This window comes from Oryza sativa, chromosome 2, assembly GCF_034140825.1.
Source record: "Oryza sativa Japonica Group chromosome 2, ASM3414082v1".
Lineage (NCBI taxonomy): Eukaryota > Viridiplantae > Streptophyta > Magnoliopsida > Poales > Poaceae > Oryza > Oryza sativa.
The window spans coordinates 25,829,765-25,847,373 of NC_089036.1; the positions used below are offsets into that span (position 1 = coordinate 25,829,765).

Here is a 17,609-nt window from a genome sequence, read left to right on the forward strand (position 1 = left end):
CTGCGACCGCCTCCTCGAGCAGCATGATGATATTGCTCGGCTCGCTGCCATCGCACGGCTTGTTCCCCTTACCGTTTTCGGCGTGGTTATCGGACCCCACGGTAAAGTGGTTACCTTGATAACCGCAAGATATACCGTGGTTTTAAAAAACTTTATGTATTGTAACCGCGATAACCGTTAAGTAACCGCACTGTTTTGTAAACCGAGGGAACGATAGCCGTACAGCGTGGACGAACGCAAGTATCTGTACAGAAACGCAAACAGAGATCGACGAAGGGAATGCCAAACGCCCAGATCTGGGAGGCTACGACCTGGAGCGCAGATGGTGTTTGTCTCTGAAACAGAGGAGAGGACGAGTCGGCTCAAAGCACCAGAGAGAAAAACTAACCACAGGATGGTGGCACGCTCGTGGTCGTGGGCGCCTGGGCGACGAACGTGCAAGCTGGAGTATGAGAGAGCGAGCCATGAAGGATGGGCAGGCCGCACTCACGGGCACACGGCGAGCTGCAAGCCTGCAATGCCTGCAAGGCTGCAAATCAGAGTCCACGGAGCTACAGCGTGTCGTTAGAGCAAGTTTAATAGTATAGCTTACTGCTAGCTCTAATTCATTATATCCAATCTAATAGGCAATTCATACAATAGTTGCTTACTATATTATTAATATATTGTTCCATCTATCATACACACATTGTGTTTTGGAGTCCGCGCTGTAGCTGGTTACAAATCTGTAGTCCGTTGCTCTTCTCTCTCATATTTTATCTCGTTAAAATATGTTTACAGCTGGCTAATAGATTGCTATTGTATCTGCTCTTATGCATGATCGCCATTGTTCCCAGATAAACAGAGGCATTACCCCCACGGCTCGGGATCTCTACTACACATTTCAGCATAGCAAAGCGCCAAAGCCCATTGGCCCCACCGGCCACCGCGCATAAGCCCTCGCAACAACAGCCAACTTGAAGCAGTGGAGCTCAAAATTCGTTCCGATTCTAGGGGGGATCGAGCAGCGAGCGGACTCCCCTCGCTTACCGCCGCGCTTGGCCGCCGCCGAGGGACGGTGGATCGCGGTGTCGGGGGACTCGGCGTGAGGGGAAGCGGGAGGCGTGGTCCACCTCGTTAGGCCGGTGCCTACTCCCAGCGACGGCACCGCCAGGACGACGCGCCGCCGTGATCTCGGCGGCTCCGGACCTCCGGTTGTCTTCTCGAACCGATATTGGTACGCTTCCTTCTCAAACATCAATCTCCATGCCTCGTTGATGTTTTAATCTGCTACTATTATTGAGTATTACCTCCGTTTCAGGTTATAAGACTTTCTAGCATTGTTCATATTAATATAAATATTAATAAATCTAGGCACATATATATATATATGTTTATATTCCCTAGCACAGTGCCTGTGCGTTGCCACGGGTGAAGTCAATTTTGATTTTACATATATATACTCTGTACATGCACGTTAGTAGATAAGGAATCGAAAGCGATGACATATCAACCGAAAGTGACTCCACTAAATCGAACCTTCTATTGTTGTGCAACGAATTGACACTCACTACACTCATACCTAATTGTTTGTTGTTTTAAATCTACTCGATTTATGATTATAAGAAAGATATTGATACCACCTTAAAATAAAATTGTTTTTTTACTGACTCCTATATTTATGGCTACAATAAATTATTTATTTTTTTAGGTCATGTAATATTGTCCATATCATGTATGCCCGCCGTCCTCCTCGTCATCGTCGTCGTTGCTGTCCTCGTCCTCGTCCTTGTCGTGGGGGGTAGTGGGCTAGGGGTGGCTGGGTCCACCAGCTCCCTTCACCATCGACGCGAGGGAGGGGGAGTTGAATCCGCTGCCCCCATGCTTCTTCATTACCGGATCCGTTGCTGCCGCGCATCCCCACTACCGGATCCGCTCGATTTATGATTATAAGAAAGATATTGATACCACCTTGAAATAAAATTGTTTTTTATTGACTCCTATATTTATGGCTACAATAAGTTATTTATTTTTTTAGGTCATGTAATATTGTCCATATCACGGATGCCCGCCGTCCTCCTCGTCATCATCGTCGTTGTAACCGTCGTCGTTGCTGTCCTCATCCTCATCCTCGTCCTTGTCGTGGGGCGTAGGGGGCTAGGGGTGGCCGGGTCCGCCCGCTCCCATCACTGTCGACGCGCGGGAGGGAGAGTTGAATCCGTTGCCCCCGTGCCTCTTCACCATCGGATCCGCTGTTGCCGCGCATCCCCACCACCGGATCCGCCGCAGTCGGATCCGCGCGGGTGATGGCCGCCGCACCTCCCCACCGTCGGATCCGCCGCCGGACGCCTCACCACCGCCAGATCTGTCGCCGCTGTCGCATCCCTCCTCCGCCCTCTCCCACTGCCCGAGCCCTCCACCGCGTCGGGAGGGGGGAGAGGGGAGAGAAGGAGTGGGGGAGAAGAGGAGGAAGCCATCGTCGTCGCCCTTGCCTACCGCTGGGAGGGAGGAGATGAATGGGGGTGATGGGAAAGAGAGAGGACTGGAGAATAAAAAAAGTGAGAATCTACGGGGGGGTATTTTTGCATGCCGGTGAGTTAAACACCACATTTTCACGTCCATATATTTTAAATGGTCCGTTTGGAAAAAATGATTCTTGCATACAAGTTTCTTAAGAAGCCGTATGGGAAAATGGGATAAATTTTTGTAGGCACAAACACTTATGGCCTGTCTGCAATCTATTCGGGTGGTCATCCAGAAAAATATTTTTTAAGTAGTGAATGGAAAGATGACATGATGAATCCAACCTCATTTTTTCGCTCTTGGCTACACTTAATGCTATGTATTTGTTGGTGAATTAATGTTATATATAAATAAATTAATAAGTTGTAAATGTATAATAAAATTTCCTAAATATAAAGCATGGATGGATTTAATTCTATGCGTGGTTAATTCTGCTCTCTGGAATTTTTCTCGGATTTTTCAAAGCTCAACTACTAATTTTAATAATACAAAGAACGTTTCAGTATTATTTAAATAATAAATTAATCATTAAATGATCTGGTTTTAATGTTGTTATCCAAGTATGTTCAAGAGTTTTCTTGATATTATTTGAGCATTTGAAATAATTTTAACAATTTAAAGATCATTTTATTGGTTAATTTATCTGGAGAAGTAATTAAAAATCCCCTCTCTTTCTTGGGCCTAATCCGTGAAGTCCACTTTAGCATCCTACTTCTTCCTGTTCGGCCTAGTAGCTGCACCGCTAAAAGTTTGTTTCACGTCCTTCCTTCTTTTTTTCTCGGGCTAGGCTTTTTTTCCCCAAAGTCCACATCTCATCCCTGTCGCTACAGTGTTGTCTTCAACCTCTGGCCGGAGACAGAACCCGACCCGGCGCCGCTTTCCACTCCAAATCCGGGCGCCCCTTTCTATTTTTTCCAAAATTGGTTGAGGGGAAATATTTCCCTTATCCTCCTCTTCCGTTTTCCCCAAGAATCGGACCTTATCCCGGAGAAATTAACGCGGAATCGAGCTCGGTTCGAGCTTATCTCTCCAAATAGAACCCTAGTTTTTGTGAACAAAGCTGAAGGCGACGGTGACGGACGAAAAACGTGGGTTAAGGATGTGACGACCGGAAAAATATGAATATTTATATTAGTTATAGATATAGATATATCTCCCATGCTGATTTTATTATTTGTGTGGCCGTGAGTCAACCTATGTGATTTGTATCAGTCTGGATTAGAGTCCGATCGATTTGCTGACATATCGATGCTTCGATCTTTTTTCCGGCTGGTGCGTGCGAACGACTCGTGAGGGAGGATGTGAACACGCGCAGGTATTAGGGGAGAAGTCGGACACTAACACGGACCCGATTCTGATGCGCACGAGGTCTGGATTAGAGTCCGATCGATTTGCTGACATATCGATGCTTCGATCTTTTTTCCGGCTGGTGCGTGCGAACGACTCGTGAGGGAGGATGTGAACACGCGCAGGTATTAGGGGAGAAGTCGGACACTAACACGGACCCGATTCTGATGCGCACGAGGTCTGGATTAGAGTCCGATCGATTTGCTGACATATCGATGCTTCGATCTTTTTTCCGGCTGGTGCGTGCGAACGACTCGTGAGGGAGGATGTGAACACGCGCAGGTATTAGGGGAGAAGTCGGACACTAACACGGACCCGATTCTGATACGCACAAGGTCTGGATTAGAGTCCGATCGATTTGCTGACATATCGATGCTTCGATCTTTTTTCCGGCTGGTGCGTGCGAACGACTCGTGATGGAGGATGTGAACACGCGCAGGTATTAGGGGAGAAGTCGGACACTAACACGGACCTGATTCTGATGCGCACGAGCGGGCGAGAGTGCGCAAGCCGAGTAGGAATCGAAGTCAGATGACGTACGAAACATCTGGCAAAAACATCTTAAACTTTTATAATAGGTAAAGATTAACATATACTTCCTCCATCCCAAAATGTTTGACGCCGTTGACTTTTTTAAAAATGTTTGACCGTTCGTCTTATTCAAAAAGTTTAAGTAATTATTAATTCTTTTCCTATCATTTGATTTATTGTTAAATATACTTTTATGCATATAGTTTTACACATTTCACAAAAGTTTTTAATAAGACGAACGGTCAAATATGTTTAAAAAAGTTAATAGTGTTAAATATTTAGAGAATGAGGGAGTATATGAATGTGATTCCGGTAAAAAAAAATAAATGTGAACAATGCTAGAAAGTCTTATAATATGAAACGGAGGAAGTACTGCGTAAGCAACTGGAAATGGAGTTATGAAATTATTACTGAATGGATCTGTTCATGATTATACAAATTTTTGTCTTTGCCACCTGGCCTTAATTAATCCCTTACAACCATATATTCCTCACAAATAATGATAGTAATATACAACAGGCGTGGGCTATCCATACGTACTGTAACCTAAAATTACACACAGGAAATAAAACAATACAGCATACCCTGTTCAGAACGGAACTACAAAGCATATCAGATATCACTTCACCGTGGTATACCTAATTAGCGTGGCAAACTAATTGAAGATGATAATTCTTGCTCCAGACTGTAGCAACCAGAACCTGGGATTCCTTCAGATGTTAAATCACCAGCATTTGTATAAATATTCTGTGCATAAGAGTTACTAGTATTTGGGCTTAAAAGGTGCTCGATTTCTCCATCATTTCCTGGGAGCAGTTGGAATTTTCTTAGCCTCTTAGTTTTCAGGAACTGCAGCCTCATCTCTACTTCTTTCATAGTAGGTCTATCTACTCCTTTAACTTTCAAGCATGCCATTGTAAGCGAGGCAATTCCATCGATCTCTTCCTTGTTTGCCTCTTCAACAACCTGAGGATCTATTATTTCCATTAGAGAGCCCTCTTGAAGTCCTTCAACGAAGTAATGAGACAAGCTTTGTTTTGCACCTGCCTCATTAATGAAAATTGGTTTCTTTCTTATTAGAAGTTCCACAAGTATCACTCCAAAACTATATACATCACTTTTTTCAGTTAGTTGTCCAGTATGATAATACTCTGGGTCTAGATAACCGAATGTGCCTTGGACAATAGTCACCACATGAGTTTCATCAAGTGAAACAGATCTTGAAGCACCAAAATCAGAGACCTTTGTAGTAAAGCTGCCATCTAAGAGAATATTGGAAGATTTCACGTCTCTATGAAAAATTGGTATTGCAGCAGCTGAATGCAGATAGGAAAGTGCCCCTGCTGCTTCTACAGCAATCCTAATGCGATCATCCCATGACAGCGAGCATCTAACACTAAGATCGGTATGAAGGTGGTCATGCAGTGTGCCATTCGATATGAATTCATAAACCAGCAGTGGCACCTCAGATTCAAGACAACAACCAAAAATCTTTACCACATTGCGGTGGATAATTTGAGATAAGATAACAACCTCGTTGATAAATTGATCTATCTCAGTTTGCTCAACGATTTTTGATTTTTTAATGGCCACCACACGCTGGTCAGATAGAATGCCTTTGTAAACTGTGCCATGTCCTCCACGTCCAAGAACACGAGTTCCATCAAAGTTGTTGGTTGCCTCCTCTAGTTCTTCCAAGGAAAATATCTTCGTTTTGTTTGTGGCGCTTTCATTTGAGATTAGTTGCTCCAAGAGTAGGCCTTGATTTTTCTTGAAATATGCTCTCCGTATTCTCTTTTGGATGCCTTTCCTCCACTTATTGGCAAGTATCATTGCCCCCAACACGATAACTATGGAGCCAAGACCACAACCAATTCCAATTGCAATACCTGCATCAATTCATTTTGTCATAATAAAATCATTTTGCATGTTGGCTATTACTTCTTACGGTCTTACCTAAAAGAAGATTGCGTTGCTTTGCTGATGTAACACACTTCTTTTTGATTGGATCAAACTCTTTTCTATGCGGGCAGCTTGTGCATGTATAATTTCCAAGTAAATTTTGACACGTGCCATTGCAATAGTTTGGCAGTAAGCATTCATTGATGTCTGCAAAAAACTATGATTAGTTTGTCGATTCTCCCAAGTTAAATTGATATAATTCAATTTCTAAACATTTGCAGGCATGAGCATTGCTGGTGCACACTGGAGGAGGTGTGAAGAGGAAATAACCTGTGCAGCCATCCTCGATGTATGGGTTTCCTTCAAAACCGGGAGAACACTTGCAACGATATCCCATGAACTCTTTCCTGTGGGTGACGTTCAGGCAGTAGCTGTGGCTACTGCGGCATGCGTATGTAGTGTTCTTCTGCACAGCTACTTCACAAGTTAAGTTGGTAACTGCCCATCTTATAACAATGGCGTATTCCATAGAGAGATCAAATCTATCTTCCACAGGGCCTGAGAATGAATAATCACGGCCAGTATCTGTGGTCTGAACAATTATCGCCTCTTTCTCGTAGTTTGTGTCATTCATCATGTTTCCGACAGTTAGAGTCCCATCATCCAAAGACACAGCAGTCACATGATATTGTGCTTCTCCTAATTCGCAAACAGTTAGGTTACCTTCTGTACAATTAAGTCTAAACCTTTCGTTAGCAAAACAACCTTCTTCGACTCCAAAAGGGAAAGGAATCTTCATGTCTCCACAGGATGTTGAACAGTGTTCTTTATATTTGGGGTTGTAATCTGTTCCACCATAGAAATTACAATATATAATAAGAATAAGAAGGAGGTTAGTGACAGTGCATTATATTTTGCTTCGTTTTGGGGGTAAAAAGGGGGCAGGCAGGAAGTACGTACCCGTGCATCCATCTAGAAGGTAAGGATTCCCCTGTTCATAACCAGAGCAGTAACAATGATAACCTCCAGATGACACATTCCGGCAATTGCTGCCAGGGCTACACGCATAACTTGTGTTGTTCATGCGCGCGCGTTCACAGCTTGGTTGATCTATGGTAGCAAAAGAAAGTACTGTGCCTTCAACATTACTTGTGTTTGTCCAACCTAAGAAAAGGTCACTTGTGTTTGATATATAATAGTCCGATGACATGAAAGCCATGATTCCAGGGTGCACTGGATCTGTTTGTGCTACAGGAATGCCATCCGACCGAAGAATTATGGTTGACTGAAAGCCCCGCAAGACCCTTGGTAACTCGATGAAACAGCATCCCATCCCATTACAAGGCCCTCCTATTGGTGCCTTTTCACCATCACATCTACTCATGCAAGAACCTATGAGGTCCTCCGTGCCATACTCGAACAAGGTAGCATCGAAATTACAACCGATAACGTAAAATGTGTTGTAATGATCAATAGTAATACCCTCTGTTGGGGCCACCCAGGATATGTTGTAGGTATCCGTACCTGGTCTCACCGTAATGTTGAAGTATATCTGGGCCAAAACATACCTATAACCCAAGTCTGTGATCTCAGTAGTACCATCACCCAGAAAGAGCTTAGGAGTTTTGGCGGTGTTGCGGCAGATGAGCTCGAAGCCTTCCCGGAAACAGCCCGGCGCTATCCCGAAGGGGTAGTCGATGCCAACATCTCCGCAACGAGAGGGGCAATGAGCCAGGGAATCATTAGAAGGGATAGACAAGAGCCCTCCGCCAACTCCGTAGACTGCAGCCGATGCTGGGGACGTAGCAGCCGAGCACAGCAGCACAAAAGAGACGGCGCAAGCTGCCACTAATAAGCTCGAGCTCATCTTTGCGCCGATCGGCTAGCTTGCCTAGCTTTGTGGGTGCAGATATGTATGCTAACTACGCGTGAGATCGATTTTGTATTCAGAGGCAACGTCTGTCGTCTCTTAATTTATACTGATCGTGCGCCTGCAGAGACTTAAGTAAACGCAAGATTAAGAGCGATTCCCCAAGCGCTATATAACATATGGAGACATTGATTGATCAGTATTTCGATCAGCAGCAAACAGTTTTGTTGCAATCTGCCAAGCCTGTATATTGTCCTCGTATATGAACGAATTCCAGGGGCACTAGTCCCATCAGATATCCCTGTCGTTGCTGGAGCCAACGACTCGCCCAACTGCCGGTCGCTGCTCACTGATCCTATACACATCTGATTATTTCCACACGTCCATGGCTATCTGACTATCTACCAGCTGGAAAGAATGGTACTGTCCGGATGCTATTAATCACAACACACAGTAACAAAGCAATACACATGCTACTAGATGACGAAAATAATGGCCTGCGGCGTTGCCAAACTAGAGACTGTAGAAGATTCAATAGTAGATTTTTGTAGGTTCTTTTCTAATGAATCCTTGAAAGGAAGTAACATGTCAAGTCGGTCGATCTACACTGCAGTTAGCAGTACTCTGATGTTTCTACAAACTGGCCAATTCGCCCACCATATTCTTATTGAAATAATTATTCGATAATCTTGTTATGCAAAAACAAAAAATGACAAGTAATGGGGTGGACTGTGGAGTGAAGATACGTACGTGTAGAAATTAAAGGTGATAACCACAGATGGAAGAAATATATATGTGGTTGAGAGATGAAATGAGGCTGTGTTTAGATCCAAAGTTTGGATCCAAACTTCAGTCATTTTCCATCACATCAACCTGTCATACACACACAACTTTTCAGTCACATCATTTTCAATTTAAACCAAAATCCAAACTTCGCGCTGAACTAAACACAACCTGAGTCTAATTTAGGTGTGAGTTTGTTTATTCGTGTATGTCTCAAACTCTTTTAGAGCTGTCAAATTTATTTCTAAGCATTTAAAAGCTCTGCATTAACTTTTGAACTAAGACTTCGAGGGAATGACTACGGCCGGCCGTGTTAGACCAGGTATATGCATGCCCGGGTGTTCACGGTAAGATGACCTCGCAAGTCGAAATCATTTCTACCAACATGTTCTTCGGCGGTGACTACGTACAGCTGACAAGTACGTGACATTTTCCTCCCCGACAAGCTAGCGAGATGATGATTGGAACGACCGGTGCACGTGCGAAACGTTTCTGGTAGATGACTGGGAATATAAATTATTCATACAAGTCAATTCCGATCTGAACGAAGGACAACCCACAAATTATGGAAGTGGTGTAATAAATCTGGATCAACTCTGAATTTATATTGCAATCAGTTCTGCGATCTACACTTATCTATATGATCTACACTTATCTATGTAGTACGATTTATTTTATCTACAATCTGAATGGCCTCGTAATTTCTGGTTCCCAATTTTAAGCCATTTTTGCCCGAAATCGCTAATAAGCGACTAGTCGCGCGTGTGAGCGCGCGCGGCGAGTTCACCCCTACTACTTCTAGCCTAACACTGTTTCTATAAACCCACGGGTCTCTGTTTTTTGGGCTTCTTCGTGTCGTGGGCTTTCCTGAAATGGGCTAATAGCCCTCCCGCGCGCGACACGACAGAGGAGGCGGCGGTCGGCGCGTATGGGCGTACGGTTTCCCTTTTTTTTGTTTTTTTTTCCGTATCTTTTCCGGTTTTATTTTTTTCCTTTTTTTTCTTCCCGTATATTTTTGTGTTTGTCCGTTTTTTAATAGTATATGTATGCTAAACTCTGTGTACGTATAAATACAAACTTTATATGCATGTATACAAACTTTGTATATACGTATGCAAACTTTTATATACGTATATACAAAGTTTGTATGTGTATTTTTTGGTTTTTATACATACGTATACCAACTCTGTATACATGTATATAAAGTTTGTATACACATATATATGTTTGTATACACTTATTTTTTAGGTTTTTTATACGTATACACACAAACTTTATATACATGTGTATATCTTTTTATACATTAAAAGTGCATACATATAAAAAATTATGTATATATACACACGTATGTATAATATATATGCGTATAAACTATATATATACATATGTATATACATATAGTACGTATACATATAGTACGTATAGTAGTATATATAGGATAACAGATCACACTAGAGGGGGGGCAGCTGATCGCGCGCGCGGGGCCTCGCGCGACTGGTCGCGGATCAGCGGCCCCCACTTTTGCCTACGTGCATAAGCAAGTATGGCGTGAATTCTCGATCTTCTTCCCGGCCTGTTAGTTTTTGGGCCTCAAGAAGCCCAACCACGTGCAACGGGAGCCCTCAACTCTGGACCTCAAGTCCAACATCGTCCAGGGCAGCAACATCCATCCCCTCGGCCTCATCGCGGCAGCGCCGCTCGTCGCCCTCCCCTCAGACCTCACCGCCGGTGCGCGGGCCACAGTTCATCGCAAGCAACTAAGCCACAGCCTCGGGAGGGAGTCGGGGGGAAGGGGGCGGCGCCGTCCACCTCAGCTTCCAGCACCTCCTCATGGCGGAGGCACCGGCAGAAGGCCAGGCCGACACGCCGCTGTAGCTCAGCGCCGATTAATTTCCTGTTCGAAATCGGTACGCTCCCTCGTCAAACTGCAATATTATTATTGCTCGATGCAATGGCTGCTTTTGTGTGCGTATATAACAAGCTCTGGTTCGAAACACACTCTGAAGTAGGAGTGGTCATTAGTAAAATTATATTTTGCGACCGGAGGCACGCTGAGGAGATGCCCTAAGAGTGATTAAATTGGGGTTGTTAGCTTAATTAATTAGAGGATATTTGCTGGATTTGTCACCGTATAGGGTCACTATGCTCGTCTTGTAAGCTATTACGAGCAGATTCGTAAATATAATCCCGCAGACTGCAGTTCCCTATGAAAACATTGGGGACTCATGATTTCAACATTTTTTGAGTGAAAATTGGGCTATTGTCATTAAAAGCAACATCTAAAATGACAAATTAATTTCATTAAATTTAGCATCGAGTATATTTTGATAATATGTTTCTTTTGTATTGAAAATACTACACTATTTTTCCATAAACTTAATCAAACTTAAATAAATTTGACTAGAAAAAAAATCAAACAACTTATAATATAAAACGGATGGAGTATATTGCAACTTCTAAGAATGTGGTACTACTATATATTATCCTTGCAAAATCTAAAGCCATTGCAGGGACCAATAAACTCGCCCGCCCATTCTTTCCACAAATCCAGTACCAGATGGAAAGAGTTGCAATGTGCAAATCCTAATCCCTGTACATATTTTTGATCTGTTTTTTCTTCATCTCTATAAATATATGAGGCAAAGCTTTTGCCCTCCTTTCAAAAAAAAAAAGTGCAAATCCTAATCACCATACACTAGCGTGATACAATTGCCACAGTCTTCTAATTCATATAGATGAACAAAAGAAGGCCGGCACCGTTGCCTAAGTAGGATTACTGTAGTACGATAACGCCGCATACACTTTTGTATACTCTTTGCTCTCTACGTACAGTTAGAAGCTCTGCCCTACAAGTTAATTAGCAGTGTGTTTCTTCTATGCAGGAGCAAGCCAACATTGGTGCTCTAATTTATGAGACGGCGGTGGCGCAACATGAGCAAAGAGCGACATGAAAATGACGGACACAATCACGACACAGCGGCACAAGTGCAAAGCCAAACAGAGACCGCGGTGGAGTTGCAGGGTGTTTGCCGACAGAGGCCCAGTGTCAGAGAGGTGTCGAGGTGTGGGGGCGAAGGGGAGGCCTGGTCCGCCCCGGCAGTAGGGCTCCTCCTCTTCCCCGGCGCGATCAGAAGGCTGGTGCCTCCCCCAAGCGCGGAGGCCGGCAGGCCGCCGCTCCCGGTTGTCTCGTCTGTTCGAACCGAATCTGGTGCGCTCCCTTGTCAAACGGCAATCTCCACTGTTTTGCTTGGTGTGTTTGTGGTTGTGTGCATAATCTAGGTTGGAGTTCTTTTTTTTAGTCTAATTGTACTGGTATGGTTAACTCCATACTCAAATTATCACCACTGGTAAACTAAACTGTCTTTTGCAAAGCTACAGAATTTGGAGCCATAGACAATAGCATTTCTGTTTGCAGCATAGGTACTTACTACTACTTGTGGTCCGGTTTGCTGGGATAGAGATTTTTTTTTTTAGAGAAGGGGAAATTCGCTCCATAGGAGATTTGAACTCAGGACCTTGGGGTACTACTCAGGTCACTGTAACCACTAGGCTACATGCCCTTTCGTTGCTGGGATAGAAATGGTGATGGGGTGTGGAGTGTGGACTGATTCTAACCCTTCACTTTTTTCCCCTGATCCTCAATCAAACCATAAATTAGATTTCCTCTATATATCCCTATTCCTGTGACCTTATCCCACCAAATCCAAACAATTTTACAGTTCCCATTATGAATGCAGGGTTTTTGGACAAGTGATGAAATAAAAAATTTGAACCGTGCCATTTATACTTTGTGTAAAGGCATTCGGAACGTTCTCTGAGTTCCAAGTTTTGACTTCCGACTAGCTCTATAATGGCTGTGTTTAGATCCAGACTTCCAACTTTTTCCATCACATCAACCTATCATACACACAACTTTTCAGTCACATCGTACCAATTTCAACCCAAACTTCCAACTTTGGAAGGAACTAAACACAGCCAATACTCCGTATTAACGATGTCACTGCTATGTGGAAAAAAAGATCCAGCATCTACAAACTGAGTTATCAGTCAGATACCTATTGGTGACCCTTACTGAGCAAGACATTGGCAATGGAGTAATAAAATTATTACTGAACTTGTTCACTTTGCCACTGTAGCTTAAATACAATATTACAATACCATGTCATTCCTTACAAGGATATTGATCACAAATAATTATAGTAGAATACAACTGTCATTCTATCAACTCACATGGGCTATGCATACATGCTGCAAGTATACAGGAAGTGAAGCATGCAAAAACCATTCTCTGGAGTGAACTACGTAACATAACACTTCGTAGAAAATATGTGATAACTCAACACTCCATGTTACATATATAGCTAGCGTGGCAAACTGACTGAGGATGATAATTCTTGCTCCAAACTGTAGCAACTGGAGATCCCTTCATATGATAAATCACCTGCACTGGTATAGTTGTTCTGTGCTTGGGATTTACCAGCATTTGGGCTTAAAAGGTGCTGAATCTCTCCACCACTTCCTGGGACTGGGAGAAATTGGAATTTTCTTAGCCTCTTAGTTCTCAGGAATTGCAGCCTCATCTCTACTTCTTTCATAGTAGGTCTATCTCCTCCTCTGAGTTTCAAGCATGCCTCTGTAAGTGAGGCAATATCATCAATGTCTTCCCTGTGAGCCTCTTCAAGAACCTGATAATCTATTATTTCGATAAGAGATCCCTCACGGAGTCTGTCAACGAAATAATGAGACAAACTTTGTTTTGTGCCTACATCGTTGATGAAAATTGGTTTCTTTCTTGTCAAAAGTTCCACCAGAATCACTCCAAAACTATATACATCACTCTTTTCAGTTAGTTGTCCAGTATGGTAATACTCTGGGTCTAAATAACCAAATGTGCCTTGGACAATAGTCACCACATGAGTCTCATCGAGTGAAACAGATCTTGAAGCACCAAAGTCAGAGACCTTTGTAGTAAAGCTGCCATCCAAGAGTATATTGGAAGATTTCACATCTCGATGGAAAATAGGTATTGCAGCAGCCGAATGCAGATAAGCAAGTGCCCCTGCTGCTTCTGAAGCAATCCTAATTCGATCATCCCATGATAATGAGGATTTAACACTAACATCAGTATGAAGACGATCATGCAATGTACCATTTGGTATGAACTCATATACCAGTAAGGGCACCTCAGATTCGAGACAGCAACCAAAAAGCTTCACCACATTGCGATGGATAATTTGAGATAAAATAGCAACCTCATTGATAAACTGATCTATCTCAGTTTGTTCCACAATTTTTGATTTTTTAATGGCCACCACACTCTGGTCAGATAGAATCCCTTTATAAACTGTGCCATGTCCTCCACGACCAAGAACACGAGTAGCATCAAAGTTGTTGGTTGCCTCTTCTAGTTCCTCCAAGGAAAATATCCTTGTTTAATTTGTGGCGCTTTCATCTGAGATTAGCTGTTCCAAGAGTAGGCCCTGATTTTTCTTGAAGTATGCTCTTCTAATTCTCTTTTGGATGCTTTTCTTCCACTTATTGGCTAGAATAATTGCACCTAATGCAATAATTATGGAACCAATGCCACAAGTAATACCAGTTGTAATACCTACAGCCATTCATTAATTTTCTGCCGTGAAGCCACTTTGCATTATCTTAAGGCAATAAGATTGACTAATCTGTCAGCTATGACTTACCTATAATAAGATTGTGTTGCTTAGCTGATGCAACACACTGTCTTGTAATTGGATTAAACTCTTTTCTGTGGGGGCAACTAGTGCATGTAAAACCTCCAGGAAAATTTTGGCATGTCCCATTGCAGTAGTTTGGCAGTGAGCATTCATCAATATCTGCAATTAACTCTTCAGTTTTTTTTGTTTTTATTGGTACAACGTATAGACATAGGCTAGGCACTAGTACAGCCTTGTTCGGTTAGAGAGGGATTGGAGGGGATTAATTCCAATCCCGCTTGATCCCCTTGTAGATGGGATTAACCGAACAAGGCTAAAGGGGAAATGCCATGGTTAAACTATCCACATAAAACTTCTCTAAAATTCTTAAACAATTGCAAATAGGAGGGGAATGAACAGGAACAAACCTTTACATCCATCTCGGATATATGGATTTCCTTGAAAACCAGGAAGACACTTGCAACGATATCCCATGAATATGTTTGCGTGGGTGACGTTTAGGCAATCGCTATGGATACTGCGTTATGCATATGTAGCATTCTTTTTTATATCGGTATCACAAGTTAAATTGGCTACGGCCCACTTTATAACAATGTTGTATTCTAAAGAGAAGTCAAATCGATCTTCAACAGGACCATAAATCACTGTATCACCATATTGGTCACCTTGAGTTATTAGTATCTCTCTCCCATATTCCGTATTATTCAACAAATTACTTATAGTCAGAGTCCCATCTTCAACAGACACATTAGTCACAATAAATTGTGCTTCACTTGTTTCCAAAACTGTGATATGATCTGATGTACAGTACAATTAAGCCGAAACCTTTTGTTTGCAAAACAACCTTCTTCCAGACCAAAAGGGAAGGGAATGATCATGGTTCCGCATGATGTCGGACAGTGTTCTTTATGCTTGGGGTTGTAATCTGTCCCACAAAGAGAGTGACAAGGGATGAAAGTTAGATATATATCGATATATGTGTCTTATTTTGCAGGAAATTAAAGGTGGTAGGAAGTACCTTGCATGTTGCATCCTCCCAAAATGTAAGGATTGCCTTGTAGATAACGATTGGTGCACTCACAGGTGTAACCTCCCGATGATATATTTTGGCAATTGCTGCCGGTGGTACAAGCATAACTTGATTTGTTTACCAGTGCACTTCCACAGCTTGGTTGGTCCGTGATGGCAAACTGAAGCTCGGCTCCCTCAACGTTGCTCACATTCGTCCAACTCAAGAAAAGATCACTCGCATTACGTACGTAATAATCCGTATATGACATGAAAGCCATGATCCCATGATGCAGCGGATCTGATATTTGTGCTGCAGCTTCAGCTTGAACAAGTGTTGACTGAAATCCCCGCATGTCCCTTGATAACTTGATGGAGCAACATCCGTTCCCATTACAAGGCTGTCCTATTGCTATTGGTGCCTTCTCAATGTCACATCTACTCATACAAGAACCAACGAAATCTCCCGTACCAAACTCGAACAAGGTGGCATCAAAATTACAACAGACAACATAGAAAGTGTTCTCATCTGAAATTTTAATACCCTTAGCTGGCGACACCCATGAAATGTTGTAGGTGTCCATACCTTGCCTTGTCGTAAAATTGAAGTACATAGGAGCCAAAGCCATGTCATATTCCATTGCTGTTATCTGGGTTGTACTATTGGCAACAAGGAGCTTGGGAGTTTTGGTGGCGGTGTTGCAGGTAAGCTCGAAGCCGTCCCGAAAGCAGCCTCCCCCAATCCCGAAGGGGTAGGAGATGCCATCGACTTCCCCGCAGCTAGAGGGGCAGTGAGCGAGGGAGTCATTAGAAGGGACAATCAAGAGCCCTCCACCAACTCCATAGACTGAAGCCAATACTCGTGGCGTAGCTGCCGAGCACACCAGCACAAAAGAAGTGGCACAAACTGCCAGAAAGCTCGAGCTCATCTTTGCGCCAGCCGGCTTGCCCTTCCTGGTGTACGTAGGCCGGTGCCTGTTAACTACCGATCAATTTATATTCAGAGGCAGCCATCTCTTTGTGCTCACGCTTTCGTGGACTTTATAAGTATAGATGCCAGATTAATACCAGCCACTCCCCAAGCGCTATGTATAAAACATATATGGAGGAATTGATTGGCTTATACTCGATCGGCAGAAAACAATTTTATCGCAATAATTTGCCATTGATCGACGAAGTCCAGGGGCACTAGTCGCATCAGATATCCCGGTCGTTGCTGGAGCCAACGACTCGTCCAACTGCCGGTCGCTGCTCGCTTCTACGTCCGATTTTCTCCTCGCGTCCAGTAGCTATCTTCCAATTGGAAAGATTGGTACTGCCCAGGAAGGCTAATTAATAATCATATATATACTCCATCTGTACTAAAATATACTATCTCCTTCCTTAAATGTTCGACACCATTGACTTTTTTAAACATGTTTGACCGTTTGTCTTCTTTAAAAACTTTTGTGAAATGTGTAAAACTATATGTATACATAAAAGTATATTTAACAATAAATCAAATAATAGGAAAAAAATTAATAATTACTTAATTTTTTTAATAAGATGAACGGTCAAACATTTTTAAAAAAGTCAACGGCGTCAAACATTTTTTTGATAGAGGGAGTAAGAGATTTTAATCGGATAAGGTATATCTTAGCTAGTACTCATACAGATGCTACCATCTTACTTCATTACAGATGACGAAAATAATTGCCGGCATTGTGAAACTAGAGAGGAAAAAAATATGAATTACCCCCTGAACTATTGCACTCGACCAAATTACCCACCCACCCACCCCCCCCCCCCCCAACCCGAAAACCAGACATTCGATCTTTCAATACCGCTCGAATTACCCCCACGACCCAATCTAGAGCGATTTTGACATACGTGACATACGCGTGGCATTCCAGTCAGTATTTTATTTATTTAAAAATATGGGACCCACCTGTCATACCTCCTCTTCCCCTCTTCCTCTCTCTCTCTTGCGCGCATGG

At 42.9% G+C, this 17,609-nt stretch overlaps 2 protein-coding genes, 2 long non-coding RNA genes and 1 pseudogene across 5 annotated transcripts; 2 read left to right on the forward strand and 3 right to left on the reverse strand.

Moving 5' to 3' along the window:
- The first annotated feature begins 816 nt into the window (after positions 1-816).
- Positions 817-7,189, forward strand: LOC9267447 (uncharacterized). The gene is made up of 3 exons (XR_003240457.2): positions 817-1,216; positions 1,691-2,571; positions 6,564-7,189. It is a non-coding gene; the product is annotated as an uncharacterized lncRNA (long non-coding RNA).
- LOC4330063 (wall-associated receptor kinase 5) lies at positions 4,758-8,368 on the reverse strand. The gene is made up of 4 exons (XM_015770437.3): positions 7,243-8,368; positions 6,613-7,128; positions 6,337-6,489; positions 4,758-6,269 (listed from the first exon to the last, which is right to left on the reverse strand). Exons 1-4 carry the CDS (start codon positions 8,147-8,149, stop codon positions 5,023-5,025), a joined length of 2,823 nt encoding a protein of 940 aa, XP_015625923.1. The 5' UTR covers positions 8,150-8,368; the 3' UTR covers positions 4,758-5,022.
- A 2,220-nt stretch (positions 8,369-10,588) lies between these two features.
- LOC107280143 (uncharacterized) lies at positions 10,589-12,352 on the forward strand. Its single transcript, XR_001543486.3, has 2 exons — positions 10,589-10,842; positions 11,818-12,352. It is a non-coding gene; the product is annotated as an uncharacterized lncRNA (long non-coding RNA).
- Positions 12,353-13,018: 666 nt separating this feature from the next.
- On the reverse strand, positions 13,019-14,553 carry LOC136355057 (wall-associated receptor kinase 3-like; annotated as a pseudogene).
- LOC9271506 (wall-associated receptor kinase 4) lies at positions 13,019-16,677 on the reverse strand. 2 transcript variants are annotated; one of them, XR_010739106.1, is made up of 4 exons: positions 15,644-16,677; positions 15,033-15,550; positions 14,632-14,784; positions 13,019-14,543 (listed from the first exon to the last, which is right to left on the reverse strand). XR_010739106.1 is itself a non-coding variant. In XM_066307172.1 (2 exons), the coding sequence occupies exons 1-2, from the start codon at positions 16,560-16,562 to the stop codon at positions 15,378-15,380; spliced, it is 1,092 nt and encodes a 363-aa protein (XP_066163269.1). In that variant the 5' UTR covers positions 16,563-16,677; the 3' UTR covers positions 13,019-15,377. The 2 variants fall into 2 exon arrangements, 1 of the variants encoding a protein (XP_066163269.1); XM_066307172.1 differs by having other exon boundaries at positions 13,019-15,550.
- Between the last annotated feature and the right edge of the window lie 932 nt (positions 16,678-17,609).

Coding starts and splice junctions, on each gene's coding strand:
- LOC4330063 (XM_015770437.3), bottom strand. CDS start 8,149: ATGAGCTCGAGCTTATTAGTGGCAGCTTGCGCCGTCTCTTTTGTGCTG. Junction 6,490..6,612: donor CATCGAGGATGGCTGCACAG/GTTATTTCCTCT, acceptor AGTTTTTTGCAG/ACATCAATGAATGCTTACTG. Junction 6,270..6,336: donor GCAACGCAATCTTCTTTTAG/GTAAGACCGTAA, acceptor GAATTGATGCAG/GTATTGCAATTGGAATTGGT.
- LOC9271506 (XM_066307172.1), bottom strand. CDS start 16,562: ATGAGCTCGAGCTTTCTGGCAGTTTGTGCCACTTCTTTTGTGCTGGTG. Junction 15,551..15,643: donor GGGAGGATGCAACATGCAAG/GTACTTCCTACC, acceptor TTTGTGGGACAG/ATTACAACCCCAAGCATAAA.